Raw genomic sequence first — 17,260 nt, 5'->3', positions numbered from 1 at the left:
CAGTGTAGCTCTTTCCAGCTTCCCATTTCACATACTGCCCTGCATCATCACTGTCATGACTGATACCTCCTGGTGAGATGGGAGCCCATGTGCTAGAAGCCAGTGGAGCTGACACAGTAGGGTAGTGACACTAATGCCTCTGTTTAATAAACTGGCATTGACTCAAAGCATGAAACCCGAAGTCCTAGTTTAACTCCTCTTTCTGTTATTAATTACATGATATAAGGCAAATCGTTTAACTGCACCATCTTAGATGTATTCTGTTGGGTTTAGGGATTTTTCATAAAGGGGTTAAAGTATAATGAATCTTCCTGCCTGACTTCCTGGGAATTTAGCCATCACCTGTCTAGCCCAGCCATTGCAGCCACAGTTCTTTTGTTGAGAAGCACAGACCACGTTCCTTCCAGAACCTGGCACAATGTTAGCCAGACAGGAGGAACAATTCCCTGGAAAAGAGGTAATCTGCTTCCATGATATATCCAGACTGTCTGAAGAGCAAAAACTAGTCTTGAAAGACAAATTAGCTTTCCTGCACAGCATTGCTGTTGAACCATCAGGTAGGCCCCAGGGCTAGCCCAACCGTTAGGTAAGACTAGGAGGTCACCCAAGGCAGCAGCTTCTTGGGGGCAGCAAAGGACAGCTGCAGGCAAAGAAATAGATCCTGACAGCCACACTAACTCGAAGAACTCTGGCTGCATTTTTATAGGATGTTTGTAAGCTGATGGTGATTGTTCTGTTGAGGGGGTGTAAAGCTGAAGGTTTGCCTAGGGCACACACCATCCTTGTTCTGGCTTTGGTAGACACTTTCATGGTGTGTTTTAATCCAGATTGATTAGAAAAAAATATTTCCTTGGGATCTAGGGTAGAACATAACCGTGAGTAGTAAAAATATCCAGGGTTCATGGATATGTGCTCTAACCATAATGCTTCAGAGTTGGTTCTGTATGCTTCTTGACTCAAAGTAGATGCATTAGCTAGATTATTCAGAATAATACATGGTTATAACGTAAATATTTGTAGATCAAATGTTGTTATCCCCCTGAATGGTGCTGCTTCATCTTGTGGTAGTGATTGGAGATGTGGAATTTATTTCTTGTTTAAATATACTTATCATTTATAAGGCTAATGATGTCTCTTATTTTGTAGCTTTGAAAGACAAGATGCAGGATGTGATTTTTCAAGGCAGTCTAATTGCAGTGATTGCCACTAGCCAGTCTGAGCATTCCCTGCATCCCTCACTTATTTCCACTCAGGGGACCCACCTGTTCCAGTGCTACAAACGAATCCCATCGCCAGCACAGGTAAATAGTCGTCTGCATTCCTTTATTTTTTATTTAAGCATGCAACAAACAGGCAGAAAGGGAAAGGACCTTGCTGTTAATTATATATTTTCATGTTAAAATTTTCAAAACACTGGTGCTCGTATTCAAAGCAGATGGATGCCTCAAAATGCCTAAAAAAAATCCAAATCCTCGAAAGTCAGAATTTAGAAGTTTCACACTGCAATTTGTGCCAATAGCAAGGGGATGTGTTTGGGTGGGACTGGAGGGTGCACAGAAGTAGGGTGTCCAACATCAATTTTTGAATGAGAAAAAACATTCATGTCTAAAAAAGACGTTTTTATCTAGACTTGTTTCAGTCATGTTCAAGTTGCAAAATGGTGCTCTGATTAAGCAGCTGACCACTGGTGGAATTAAGGCATGACTCCCTCCTTAATCCCTCAGTGGTTGCTGTCCCCCCCCCCCCCCCCCCCCCCCCCTCTTCCCTGAAAGCGAAACCAGAAAGGAAAACCAGGCTCTTTCAGCTGCAGGTATTATGGCCATTCTGAACAAAGCAACAAGCAAGTCAGAGGAGTATAGACTGGTGTTTAGTGCAGTGGACTGTAAACCAAGGGACGCAGGTTCAAATTCCACTGTAAGTCTGTTAAATTTTTTTTCTGGGGCTCCCTCCAGGAACAGAAAAATACTTACTGTACCTAAAGATATAGGACACCTGTAAGCCTGAAGTCTATTGTGGTGTACATTCAGATACAGTAGATATTTTTCTGTTCTTGGAGGGATCACATTTACAAAAAAAAAAAAAGTTAGTGGGATTTGAACCTGTGTCCCTTGGTTTTTTAGTCCACTGCACTAACCACTAGGCTTACTCCTCTGTTCTGCAAGGAAATCTGTGTGGCTGTTTTTTTTCTTTCATACACCATGCTTTATTACTTGAATCTTTTTTTATTAATACCATAAGACAAGGAACATGGAGCAACATAAGCAATACAGATGTCCAAGCAAACCTGGCAATTAGAGTTCCATCATGATAAAATGAATACTGAATACATTGTTGAGTTTTGGCAGTCTACAATACATAACCATAGGTTGAGGAGGAAGACCTTGTTTCTTATTGTCCTGTTCCCCCAAAACCAATTACAACATTCTTAACCAACCTCTTCCAACTTTTACCCTCCACCCATCCTGTTTCTTAAATGAACCCATAGCTGGGATAACATAAGAATAGCTGTACTGGGTCGGACCAGTGGTCCATCTATCCCAGTATCCTGTTTCCAACAGTGGCCAAGCCAGGTCACAAGTACCTGGCAGAAACCCATATAGTGGCAACAATCCCATAACAAGCAGTTGCTTCCCTATGTCTGTCTCAATATCAAACTATGGACTTTTCCTCCAGGAACTTGTCCAAACCTTTTTTTTTAAACCCTAGATATGCTAACCGCTGTTAATACATCCTCTGGCAAAGAGTTCCAGAGCTTAACTATTTTTTGAGTGAAAAAATATTTCTTCCTGTTTGTTTTAAAAGTATTTACATGTAACTTGAGTAATTTGACTGTCCTCTAGTCTTTATGCTTCTGGAACGAGTAAAAAATCGGTTCACTTCTACTTGTTCTACACTATTCAGGATTTTGTAGACCTCAATCATATCTCCCCTCACCCATCTCTTTTTGAAGCTGAAGAGGCCTAACCTCGTTAGCCTATCCTCATATGAGGAGTTCCATCCCCTTTATCATTTTGTTCACTCTTCTTTTAACCTTTTCTAATTCCGCTATATCTTTTTTGAGATACAGTGACCAGAACTGAACGCAATACTCAAGGTGCAGTCGCACCATGAAATGATACAGAGGCATTATATTGTTTTTGGTCTTATTCAGCATCCCTTTCCTAATAATTCCTAGCATCCTGTTTGCTTTTTTGGCCACCAGTGCACACTGAGCAGAAGATTTTTTCATATTATCTACAACAACACCTAGATCTTTTTCTTGCTTGCTGACCCCCAAGGTGGACCCTAGCATCAGGTAACTATGATTTGGATTATTCTTTCCAATTGTGGACACAAAACAGATACACTCTGGGGTGTTTTGGGGGTACCTGACCCTGACACTTAGTGTAAAATGCATCCCAACCAGACTAGCATTGGTTAGGGAAGTGCCAGAAGTAAGTGTATTACCCCTTATCCTTAGATCCAAGCCCATGCGCCAAAATAATAAAAGAAACTAACTCCACACCCAAATATTATTAAAAAAAAAAATAGGGTCTTATTTTATTTACAGTAGCAGCAAATGACATAAACAGGAATAAAGACAAAATCCTATTTCATAAATAGCTTGGAGTAAAGGTATATAATTCCCTATCTAGACTCTAAAGTATAAAGAGTCACTCTAACCCCAGGGCACTATGCAAAGATTTACATGGCACACATACAGCCTAATGTAGTCCTTCAGACGTCAGCATATTCTTTAGATGTCAGTCTGGTTCAACATAGATCTTGCCCCTCGGATGTGGTATGGACACACAGCAGCTAACCCTGACGAGCTACCTTTTATGGAGAAATTGGGAGCCTTATCTCTATTGCTGACATATGTTGTATCCTTGAAGAACATAAACAAGTAGCTCCAAGTGTCCTGTATTTACTTCCATTGTGATAACAGTTTGTTGCATTGACATCAATCCTGTTAACAACCTGTGTCAATGCTGATAACACTATCAGCAACTTCTGTACAGTAAATGAGAGTTGTTATTTTGTTAGACTTGATGTCTCCATAATGTCTTAGAGCCTTTATAGAGGAGATGTCTGAATTTGCACATTATAATTAGGATCTTAATGCTGGATAGTGCCATGTATGTAGGACCATGTAGATCCATATAGTCACATGGATGGTTAGGCATAGTGCTCCTAATAGTACTATTAGTACTAGTGCTTGCTTTGCTCCAACACAAAGTGCATCACTTTGCATTTGTTCATATTAAATTTCATCTGCCATTTGGATGCCCAGTCTTCAATTTCCTGCAATTTTTCACAGTCCGAATGTGTTTTAACAACCTTGAATAGTTTTGTGTCATCTGCAAATTTAATCACCTCATGTTACGTCTGTGCTCACCTCGCCCTCTGGTGGCCAGAACCGGTGGCTGCTGTGGACCGTCACCCGTTCCTGATTTCAGCCTAGTCCGGTCCGGATCTTCCGGGCTGCCAGACTTGCTTGCTCAGATTGAACCTACACAGCACCCGTAGTTTCCTGGTGATGGTTGCAGCTGAGCTCCAGGTGCTGCTGGGCTTATTAGCCATTCTGAAACCTGGCTGCTTTGCCTTTGCATTGTGTCTTAGGTGCTGGTCGTGGGTGCTTGTGCACTTCTGCCTGAGAGACTTTGTCTGGACCTGTTTCTGTGTTTGCTGGTTTCCTGCCTTTTGAACCTTGCCTGATCCTGGACTTTGCTTTGCTTGCCGCCTGCCTTTTGAACCTTTGCCTGGACCTGGACTTTGTTTTTGCTTGCAGCCTGCCTTTTCAACCTTTGCTTGGACCTGTCTTCTGCTTGCTGGCTGACCGCCAGAGACCTTGCCTGGATTTGCCGGTACGTCTGTTCTGCCTTGCTTCTGGTGTGGGGTGGTTTTGCCTGCCACTGCTGCTCCTTGGCAGTGGCCCAAGGGCTCACAAACTCAGTTCCTGTTTAGTGAACGTGACACCTCACTCGTAGTCCCAATTTCCATATCATTTATATATATATATATATATATATATATATACAGTGGTGGAAATAAGTATTTGATCCCTTGCTGAATTTGTAAGTTTGCCCACTGACAAAGACATGAGCAGCCCATAATTGAAGGGTAGGTTATTGGTAACAGTGAGAGATAGCACATCACAAATTAAATCCGGAAAATCACATTGTGGAAAGTATATGAATTTATTTGCATTCTGCAGAGGGAAATAAGTATTTGATCCCCCACCAACCAGTAAGAGATCTGGCCCCTACAGACCAGGTAGATGCTCCAAATCAACTCAGTTACCTGCATGACAGACAGCTGTCGGCAATGGTCACCTGTATGAAAGACACCTGTCCACAGACTCAGTGAATCAGTCAGACTCTAACCTCTACAAAATGGCCAAGAGCAAGGAGCTGTCTAAGGATGTCAGGGACAAGATCATACACCTGCACAAGGCTGGAATGGGCTACAAAACCATCAGTAAGACGCTGGGCGAGAAGGAGACAACTGTTGGTGCCATAGTAAGAAAATGGAAGAAGTACAAAATGACTGTCAATCGACAAAGATCTGGGGCTCCACGCAAAATCTCACCTCGTGGGGTATCCTTGATCATGAGGAAGGTTAGAAATCAGCCTACAACTACAAGGGGGGAACTTGTCAATGATCTCAAGGCAGCTGGGACCACTGTCACCACGAAAACCATTGGTAACACATTACGACATAACGGATTGCAATCCTGCAGTGCCCGCAAGGTCCCCCTGCTCCGGAAGGCACATGTGACGGCCCGTCTGAAGTTTGCCAGTGAACACCTGGATGATGCCGAGAGTGATTGGGAGAAGGTGCTGTGGTCAGATGAGACAAAAATTGAGCTCTTTGGCATGAACTCAACTCGCCGTGTTTGGAGGAAGAGAAATGCTGCCTATGACCCAAAGAACACCGTCCCCACTGTCAAGCATGGAGGTGGAAATGTTATGTTTTGGGGGTGTTTCTCTGCTAAGGGCACAGGACTACTTCACCGCATCAATGGGAGAATGGATGGGGCCATATACCGTACAATTCTGAGTGACAACCTCCTTCCCTCCGCCAGGGCCTTAAAAATGGGTCGTGGCTGGGTCTTCCAGCACGACAATGACCCAAAACATACAGCCAAGGCAACAAAGGAGTGGCTCAGGAAGAAGCACATTAGGGTCATGGAGTGGCCTAGCCAGTCACCAGACCTTAATCCCATTGAAAACTTATGGAGGGAGCTGAAGCTGCGAGTTGCCAAGCGACAGCCCAGAACTCTTAATGATTTAGAGATGATCTGCAAAGAGGAGTGGACCAAAATTCCTCCTGACATGTGTGCAAACCTCATCATCAACTACAGAAGACGTCTGACCGCTGTGCTTGCCAACAAGGGTTTTGCCACCAAGTATTAGGTCTTGTTTGCCAGAGGGATTAAATACTTATTTCCCTCTGCAGAATGCAAATAAATTCATATACTTTCCACAATGTGATTTTCCGGATTTAATTTGTGATGTGCTATCTCTCACTGTTACCAATAACCTACCCTTCAATTATGGGCTGCTCATGTCTTTGTCAGTGGGCAAACTTACAAAATCAGCAAGGGATCAAATACTTATTTCCACCACTGTATGTTAAATAGCACTGGTCCCAGTACTGATCCCTGTGGCACTCCACTATTCACCTTCCTCCATTAAGAGAAATGACCATTTATCCCTACCCTCTGTTTTCTGTCTAATAACCAATTCCTAATCCACACCAGAACATTGCCTCCTATCCTATAACTCTTTAATTTTCTCAGGAGTCTCTTGTGAGGAACTTTGTTAAAAGCTTTCTGAAAATCTAGATAAACTACATCAACTGGCTTTCCTTTATCATTTATTCATGCCTTCAAAGAAATAAAGTAAATTGGTGAGGCAAGAATTCACTTAGCTGAACCCATGCTGACTCTGTCCCATTAAACTATGTTTGTGTTCCTTAATTTTATTTTTTATAATAGTTTCTACTATTTTACCTGGCACTGAAATCATGCTTACCGGTCTGTAATTTCCCAGATCACCCCTGGAACCCTTTTTGCATATTGGGCGTTACATTGGCCACCCTCCAATCTTTAGGTACCATGGACGATTTTTATGACAGGTTACATATTGCTAACAATAGATCAGCAATTTCATTCTTGAGTATTTGAGTACCCTTGGATGTATGGCATCCAGTCCAGGTGATTTACTACTCTTAATTTGTAGATTTGGCTTCAGTCTTTCCTGTTTGAAAGTGGCTGTGAGATGGACAGGTTTTTTTGGATGTTATGAGCAGGGCATCCCAGTTCTGACTTGGCTACAACCAGACTAAAGCAAATGTTAACAGCACAGTAAGCTGTGTACATTGGGCCCTTAGTACTTAATTTGTGGTAGAATAGTTACAGGAAATCTATGGTCTTGAGTTCTGCCTGGAATTAAAGAGAGTGGTTCAGCTAGGGAAATAATTGATTGGAATGTTGTCATGATTAACTGTCTGGATCAAAAAGCTCCCTATAGGTTAAGAGCTATTGAAAAGCAGTTGAACCCCTGGTTTACAAAGCAGTTATCCAAGCAGAGAGTGATTTGCAGGAGCTTGGCGTGTCAGACAAGGAGAATGCAGGATCTGTTTTTGCAAGTATAGTGACGCTTAAGTTTAGGTCCTACAAGGAAGAGATTAAAACTGCAAGGAAAGAATATGTTATTAAAGGGAAAGAGCAAGCCCAAGCTCAGAATAAGCTGAAGAAGTTGTTTTCAGTTGTGAATAACTTGATATGTCCTTTAGCATCTGAAAAGACCAATGATTCTTCTAAACTAACTCCATCAGATTTAGCATGCCATTTTAATACCAACATATCTACTCTGACTGTTTCTCTGCCAGGCATTATTGTTTGGGAGAGAAGGATACAAGTGGAGGAGGTTGATTTGGAATGTATTAAGGTAGATTATGGGCACAGTTTCTGCCTTTTTCACTGAAGGGCATGCAAGATTAGTTGAAAGTACTATTGTGTTTTGGATCTTTGTCCTGCCCACCTGTTTAAAAATCAACCAGTTAAATGGTGAACTGCCAGGGGGACATTTGTGACCCAGGCATTGATGGAAGGTGAATATCTTGAAGATTTAGGTCACGTGGAGGGGCATAATCAAACGCGAACGCCTATCTCCATGGGTGTCTATGTCCGAAAACGGGTTTGTGAAGAGGCGGGACAAACCGTATTTTCGAAAAAATGGACGTTTTTCCGCTTTGCATTTGTTTTTTTTAGCGATAATGGAAACTAAAAACGCCCAGCTCAAAAACGTCCTAATCTGAGCCATTTGGTCCTGGGAGGGGCCAGGATTCGTAGTACACTTGCCCCCCTGACATGCCAGGACACCAACTGGGCACCCTAGAGGTCAGTGCAGTGGACTTCAGACAACGCTCCCACATGCATAGCTCCCTTACCACGGGTGATGAGCACCCAACCCCCAACCCCCCTCCCCCAAAACCCACTACCCACAAATGTACAACACTACCATAGCTCTTAGGGGTGAAGGGGGCACCTACATGTGGGTACAGTGGGTTTTGGAGGCCTCCCATTTACCAGCACAAGTGTTACAGGTAGGGGGGATGGGCCTGGGTCCACCTGGCTGAAGTGCACTGCAGTACCCACTAAAAGTGCTCCAGGGACCTGCATACACGCAGGCCTCTAGGACTTGTTGCTGCTATATAACATTGACTAATCTCTCCGAAAACGTCCTTTATTGGAATAAGCACGCTTACTCACAGTTAACTGCAGATCAGAGGTAGTGCCCCACTGGCAACGAGTCTCCCTGGTACTGAGATGAGCAGTAGGTCAGAGCTGGCAGAATGCTGTATAGTGCCCTCTTTCAGCCACATTCAAGGTAAGAACTAAGTTCTGTAACATGGCTAACACGTGAAAGGGATCTAAAACTGGCTTACAAAAATGGCCACTACCTCATGGAGTACCGGAAACAAAACAGGGCACACTCTGACCCAGTAAGCAGGGGGAAAATCACCATGGGAGTAGAGCCTACCAATTACCAACATTGTGAGCATTTGCCACAAGCTAGTGGAATCACAGAGCCCAATACCCTACACCCACCACAATGCATTGCTGATGTGACTCTGCAGTGCGCATAACAGAAAGGGTGTCACACTCACCCGAGAGCCACATCAGAACCAGGGAAAGGCTGTGAGAGGATAGAACACATTCTGCTGTCATGGAGGTGGGTACGGCATTTGAGGCTGGCATAGAGGCTGGAAAAAAAGTTTTTAAAATGGGGTTTTTTTGGTGGGAGGGGGAGTCAGGGGAGGTCATCCCCGATTCCCTCCAGTGATCATCTGGTCAGTTGAGGCACTTTTTTGGGACCTGTTCGTGAAAAAAAAGTGACCCAAAATCGCGGTAAAAACGCTTTTTTTTTTTTTCAATTATCAGCTAAAGATGCCCATCTCTCCTTGGCCGATAACCACGCCCTAGTTCCGCCTTCGCCACGCCTCCGAAACGCCCCCGTCAACTTTACCTGTTTCCGCGACGGATTGCAGTTGGAAACGCCCAAAATCGACATTTGATTATACCGATTTGGGCGCCCACGGGAGAAAGACACCCATCTCCTGATTTGGGTCACAATATAGGCGTTTTTCTCTTTCAATTATAAGCAGGATAGGGGTCCTTTTACTAAGCTGCAGAAATATTGATGCGTACTTACCATAGCAAAAAAAAAAAGGCTTACTGCAGGGCATGCTCAGGATTGCTGTGGTAATTTTTGCATGTGCACGCACTACCCACGTGCTAAAAATAAGTTGTATTTTTTTAATGCTGGGATTGAAGAGTGGGCGGGTTCTGCACTAATTGGTTAGTGCAGCCACATTGTTGTGTGCTACCTGATTACCGCATGAGCCCTTACACCTATATAATAGGTAGGGGTTGGGGCTCACACGGTAATGGAAAAATCAGGGCATGGCTATCAAACATATAAATGACAAGTGACCGACTCAGCCACAAATGCGCAGTAGAGACTTCCCTCTCTGTCCCGCCCTTGCGTCAAGACGTGATCACGTCAGAGGGCGGAACAGAGAGGGAAACGGACGCTGCCACTGGAGCCTGCCTGGAGACAAAGCAACATCGCCGGCGCACCAACCTCCACCCCCCCCCCCATGTCGCCGCCGCCACTCCCCGCCCCTCTCCGTATCGGGCCCCCTGCACTGACATGACAGCGCCTCTCACCTCCGTGTGGAAGCGTTGCAGGCAGCAGCAGAGCGATCTGCTGCTGCCTGCAGCGCTTTCACACGGAGGTGAGAGGCACTCTCATGTCAGTGCAGGAGGCCCTGCACGGAGGAGGGAGGGAGCGGCGGCGAGGAGGGTAGCTGGACATGGGGGGAGGGCAGGGGGGAGAGAGGAGGGTTGCTGGACATGGGGAGAGAGCAGAGCAGAGAGGAGGGTTGCTGGACATGGGGGGAGGGCAGGGGAGAGAGCAGGGGGGGAGGGTTGCTGGATATGGGGGGAAGACAGGGGAGAGAGCAGGGTCAGTGGATGGGGTGAGGCCAGGGGAGACAGGAGGGGGCTGCTGGACATGGGGGGAGGGCAGGGGAGAGAGCAGAGTTGCTGGACATTTATCGATGGAGGGCAGGGGAGAGAGGAGGGTTGCTGGACATGGATGGATGGAGGTGAGAATTATTACATTTTGCAAAACACAAATCTTGCCCGTTTTAACGGGCTTAACGGCTAGTTAATATAGAAAATATTTTAAAAAATCAACCGTTTTACCCATAGTGTTTACCCCAATTCTTGAAATGGTCGTAGTGATTTAGCCTTGTGTGCATGTTATCGTCTCTTGGCTAGCTTACCTTGGATGGGAAAGCTGATGCAGTCTATTACTGCTTCTCAATTTCAGTCTTATATTCTGCAGTTTTATAATTCTCTGCATTCCTCTGTCCAGATTCAGGAGTTTCCATAGCACAGAGACTACTTGTGTCCATATTTCAAGAGATTAGGTTTGTATTAGATCGGGGTCTGCAGGATATTTTGATACAGATTGATCTGTAAGTTAGTTTTGATTTGACTGATCATGATTTACTTTTACTGGAGTTCAGTAGTGTGGAAATTTCTGGTAGGGTCTTCGCAACAGTTGGAGAGTTTTCTGCATAATCAAACGTGCAGGGTTAAGTGGTGTGATGAATTTACTATGCCCTGGCAACTTGTCTGTGGTTTCTGCAAGGTCTGCCACTGTCTCTGCTATTGTTGAATGTATTTTTGAGTTCTTTTGGGGAGAATCTTCATGATTTGGATATTTCTTTTGTTTCTTATATGGATGACTGTTTTATCAGTTCTATATTTTAGAAATGTAGGATGTGTAATAGCATCACATTGCAATGACACTTCAAAAACGGTGCTTTTTAAATTTTCAGGTATTTAAACTTTAATTTTCCAATTAAGTATTTTTCAATTTTCATTTGAAAGAGAGTGTCAGAAATTATATTTGTGTCCAGAGACTAAGTCAAAGGACTCCCATGTTATAAAGTGTACACTTGTTCCAATCCAAGTCTTATAATTTCAGTCATCTTCCCTCATTTTTCTAAAAAATTCATAACAGTACTCCAACACCAACTGGTGTTCCGAAAACTTTTATAAACAAACTTCAGTGTCTAACATGTCTGTCATAAAAATCAATTAAAATGGCTGTCCATGCTGTTTTGAATTCCAAGTCCAAACAATATCAAATTAAGAACAATATTTTGTCTGATGCATTCATGTCTATCTTATGTCCAAATCTCATAACTGTATTTGATATTGAGAAAATCATTCACTTATCTGCAATAGCAGTGCAAAGTCAAACGTAAATTTTCCTCCAGATCAGTGGTATTCAGTCCTCTAAAAGCCCAGCAGCCACCATTGAAGATTAAAGGTGTTTTGACATCTCCATGCCTTCTTTGGGGGAGATTAATCTTCTAAAAAAATTTAAATAGATTCTACTAGACCACAAATATTATTGAAAACAATGCTGAATCAAATTTAAAACTACATTAATTTCACAGAGGCACATTACATCACCCATAATGCTAAAATACTTTTACACAGCAATTAACCAGCCCCTCCAGTGAACACAAAACACTTTTTAACCATTGTAAAATGCAGGAGCCAGCGCATATATCATCATGCTGATTATGTCACTTGATTGTATTTCTGCTTAAAGGCATAAATAAACAAAACACCTGGGATAGGTAAACCTGTGAAGGAATCGCTACTAATTATTCTTATTCATCCTGGTTCTAACTGAAAGTTCCACAGCTTGTTCCCAGTCTAACAATATATGATTAATATCTCCTCAGCAAATATGTTAATATACAGTTAAAACATAGATCCTCACATTTATGTGCTTGTTAGTGAGCCACCAATGGAGTGTTTAAATCTTGACTTTAAAGGGAAATGGGACTTGATATACTGCCTTTCTGTGGTATTTTGCAACTACATTCAAAGTGGTTTACATATATACAGGTAGTTATTTTGTTCCTGGGACAATGGAGGGTTAAGTGACTTGCCCACAGTCACAAGGAGGTGCAGTGGGAATTGACCAGGATCAAAGTCCGCTACACTAACCACTAGGCTACTGAGCTCTTATACTCAATTAAATGTGTGTTTAAGGGTTGAAGCATTTTTCCCATATGTAATAAAGAGCAGGGGCATCATTTCACATAAACCATCCCTGCTGTTTGACAAGATGTACGATGTATTGTGTTCGTTTTTTCCAGGATAGAAAATTATTAAATCAATTCCACTAAACAATTGAGAATTTAAGAAACACTTTTATTAATGCTGTTTCAGTCATCCTGGGAATTAGTGGGTGAGTGCATATGTGACTCCTTTCCATCTTAAATGAAATCCACAGAAGACAAACTTATTGTAGTTTGGTTGGGGGGGGGGGGGGGGGGTTGATAGATTTGCCTCTCCCTACTGTTGCAGGTAGTGTCCTCTTGTTTTGTTCAAATTATTTTAGATTTAACTTTAACAATGGAGTTATATACTGATGACGTTGAACATAAGGTATACTTCAAATTTAGAATGATTTGACAGATTAAAGCTTATTTTTCACAGGACAGTCTATGACAGATTATTTGCTATTTAAGTTTACCTGCTACATTATTACATTGTTTCTAGGTCATGCAAAATGTGACAGCTAAATTGATTGAATGGTCAGGGAGGCAAGAGGGCAACCCCGCTTGTATTGCATTTACATTGGCTGCTGGTTGAGGCTCACATATTGTTCAAACTTTTGACTTTTTTTTGCTTTAAAAGTAATGTATGGCTGGTCCTGGCTTATTTGGCAGGCACTTTACTGTTCTCCCCCCCCCCCCCCTTTTTTTTGGCAAGATTGAAGGTTGACCCAATTGTATAAAATGTCTCCCCACTGTACATGCCATTTTCTGAAATCTAGCTTTGAAAGATCTGTATAATATAGGGCAGCAGCTGAGTGGAATGCTTTAACATTGGCTTTTCTATGAATTATATAAAGTTTCAACAAAATCTGAAGATTAATTGGGATTTATGTTCAACTCATTTTTATTAAGTTTCAAAAAACAACAATACATAACTTGATGGAAACAATCTACAAAGAAATGTCTTCGTAACGGGTGCAATAAACCTTCCCAATTAACTGCCTTTATGAGGAGATTTAACATTCTGTTAACAGTATAAAATAACAAATATAAACATAAATGCCCATTTGTACTGTAAATTGGGAGTAAATGAACTTAGTTTGTGTTTCCTTCAGAACTAATGTTCTACTAAAAATAATTTTATTATATTGTATTTGATTATATTTTGATTTGCTTGGTACTGTTTAGGTACAGGTGGAATAGAAATGCTTGATTTAAGTTAAATCCTTTGTACCATCTGTAAGACTGAGAACACTTTGATATACATAAGGGTCAGGTATCTAGGAGGATTTACAGAGTTTAGATTATAATTTTCAGACTATATTTTAGTATTTATTTTCTTTGATGTAATATGTAAATTCTCTTCTTTTGTGTTTGGATTAGGAGCAAAGAGGTGAAATTTTGTGTTCTGTTATACAAAATAAACTTGGCATTGATGTAAAAACGTTGGAGGAGCTTGATCTCCAGTTTGTTGCAAAGGAAACAGAAGGGTTTGTGGCTGTAGATTTCATAAATATAGTGGATCGTGCCATACATGCTTGTGTCTCAAAGAGAAGGACATATGTGAAAGAAGGTACGCATTATAGCTTGATAAAAAGCACAATATATCTGTTCTTAAAAGAAAGTCCCATTGTCTGATACTGTTCAGTATTTCAGATAATCACACTATCAGTTGGAAAACTTTCATGTTAAGCCATTCTTGGTTCAGTTAAGCTGTTTTGTAATTCTGCTTAATTTTGGATGTGTCTGCTTCCAAAGGTTCTCATGAAAAGGAATCTGATTGTTCCCCAGACATCGTTTGATTTTTCATGAGTCAGTTTTGCTGGGATCACACCACAGAAAAACAAGGCAAAGCTTGTTTTTATGTGATGTAATATTTTTGTTCTGATATTTCATCATATTTTTTTGTAATTTTTTTTCTACAGAATTTCTCCATCATAAGGTCTGACATAACCCTCCCCCACCGCTCCTCAAACTCCATGTTCACCAACCTGTGCTGTTTCTCCAACCACAGTTGTCTCCCCCCCCTCAGCCTTTTCTCCCCCTCCATTCTCTCTCCATCTAACTCACAGCTAGATTCCTAGTCCTGTATACCTTCCAAGGTTTCAATCTCCCCCCTCCTCCACATATCTAGCTTGCTCCAGCATTGTACCCCAGCTTGCTTTGTTTTTCCTCCCTGCCCACAATCATGTGGTAAGAGGTGATGATGAATGGCCACATATCAGGTTGTTGTCATCTTCTACTGTCCTAGCCCTGACTGCTCTTTTAAACTATGTGGACCTCCATACAGCCACACAATTCAAAAGAACAGCTTTGCTGTGGACAGCAGAGGAGGATGACATGGCTCAGTGTACAGTTGTTCACCATCCCCTCTTGCTGAGCAGTGGGAGTGGGAAAAGAGCAAGGACTTCTACCAAATTCAGAATTTGCACAGAATTCTCCAAGGAGTAACTTTTTTTAGATTTGCTTTTGAGAGAGTTACCTTAATGTTTACTTGTTTTTATTGAAACTTTATTCTGCAGCTGAGTTTTGATGATAATCTGCCTTCTCATTAGTTTTAATTTTTTTGTTTTAGTGATAGTAATGATAGTGATGATAATGTTGAATCTGGATTGAATCCCTATTTTATCATGTTTTAGGTGTTTAACTAGTGATGGCAACATGTCCTGTATTTTATGATGGTTGAAGTTACATATAATGTTTTCTGGTTTAATAAGTAATAGCAATGTGCCCTGAAAATTTCTTAATTTTATTTCAGGTTCCCTGATAAGTTGTTAATTAGAATGCTGATATTGTCCTCCATGTTGCTGTGTTATGCTGTTGATTTTATTATGTGTATTTTTTGTACTTCTCCCAGAACTGTAGATAGAGCAAGTTAGAAGTTAAAAAAAAAAATAAAGAATGCATGAAACATAGCTTTCTTTTGAATTTCTTTACAGAATTAGTGTTATCAACTTCGGACTTCCAAAAGGCATTGCAAGGCTTTACTCCTGCATCCATGAGAAATATTATCCTTCATAAACCAAAAGACTTAGACTGGGAAATGGTTGGTGGCTTGCATGATGTTCGGCAGATTCTTCTGGACACAATCCAGCTGCCAGCAAAGGTATCCTCTTTTCTTTGAACAGCCAGATCCAGACACCTCAGTCAGTCAGGTCTAGTGATCAACTTAAGTGGCTAGATCTTAGATGTGTAACAGTTTTAGATCACAAGCTGCACTTTCCCTAAAAGCAACTGTTTAGGCATCTGTATTTTAAAACTCACAACAGTTAATACTGTAGAACTGCAAATTGTCCTGCCAGTTCAACCAAGGGATAATCAGCTGGCCGCAGTGACACTTTCTGATGTGGAAGTTACTGTAAGTACTTTAGAGTAGATTAGTTTGTCATAAGTGTGGTTCTAGCTACAGATTTTTAGTTAGAAGTCCCAAAGTATTCCTCCCCAGGAATATAATTACATAAATGTTATAGCCTTCTGAAGTGGTACCACAAATGAAAGTAATAACCCGTGTAAAAAGCCTAAGGCATCAGTCATACACCTACAAGACTTGGAATTTTATTGTGTGTGTAACTGGGCAAGTGTAGGAGATTTGTGCAGAGGTTTTTCAGTATTAGCACCGTATTACTGTTTATAATGTTTAAACAAAATTCAGTAAAGAAGAATGTGGTATAGTCAAAGCATTATAAAATAACTATTATGCAGGGTTTCCAAAAAGATTAGCCTGATTAATTAGCTGGCTAGGTATTCATTTAAAAATCATACTAAATCTAAGTAGTTAAAACTTAGCAATTTGGAATTAGAGCATTCATCATTGGGTATCTAATCTTAGCCACCTAGTCAAAGCACATACTCTAGGCTCTTGAGTTCCCTCCTGGTCAATTCCAAAAGAATGGACAGCAGCCCTTGAGAATGGCAGTATTCTGATTGGAAACTGAGCTGGGGCCAACCTCTCTGAACCCCTACGCAGAATCAGGAGGAGGACTGAGATGTACCTACTTCTTCCAGCTCCAGCTATATATGCTGGTAGCTCAGAGAGCTGGCTGGCACTTAACATTCATTTGTTCACTGCACTGTGTCAACCCAAAAACTCCATTCAAAACTAGGGGAGCTTCAAATTAAGACTCATGGCACAAGGATCCCAGAAGAGGGACTACTAGGCAAAATAAAATCCTAAAACATAAAATCTGAATTATTAATATGCTCTAATTAGGGAGTGAACCAGCAAGTATGACATTTGTTCTGCATTTGCAGCTGAAATAATTGCTCCCTGTCCATATGTGCTGCTATCAGGACAGCCATCAAATAATTACCCTTAAGGTACAGTTAGTGTAATATTTAATCTTTGTGCTTGCAGGAGGACATCTTTTCAAAAGTTATCCCGATTTTAAGAAAGGAGTGTTCATGAGGCCTTATTTATTTATTATTAGGATTTATTTACCGCCTTTTTGAAGGAATTCACTCAAGGTGGTGTACAGTAAGAATAGATCAAACATGAGCAATAGACAATTACAGCAGTAAAAATATTCAAAAACAATACAAAGTATGGCATGGTATACAGTTTACAATGTCAACACAATATGTAATAGAACATTACTAGCCGTTGAGCCTATTA

The 17,260-nt window shown here is 41.5% G+C and overlaps 1 protein-coding gene across 1 annotated transcript in view; it reads left to right on the top strand.

Moving 5' to 3' along the window:
• Positions 1-17,260, top strand: part of PEX1 (peroxisomal biogenesis factor 1) — a 165,896-nt gene that overhangs the window by 90,422 nt on the left and 58,214 nt on the right. The window contains 3 exon segments of the mRNA XM_030200341.1: positions 1,147-1,301; positions 14,032-14,221; positions 15,588-15,754. Coding sequence (XP_030056201.1) covers positions 1,147-1,301; positions 14,032-14,221; positions 15,588-15,754 — 512 coding nt within the window.

This window comes from Microcaecilia unicolor, chromosome 1, assembly GCF_901765095.1.
Source record: "Microcaecilia unicolor chromosome 1, aMicUni1.1, whole genome shotgun sequence".
Lineage (NCBI taxonomy): Eukaryota > Metazoa > Chordata > Amphibia > Gymnophiona > Siphonopidae > Microcaecilia > Microcaecilia unicolor.
The sequence above is the reverse complement of the archived record's forward strand: the minus strand, read 5'-3'. Positions and strand labels throughout refer to the sequence as shown.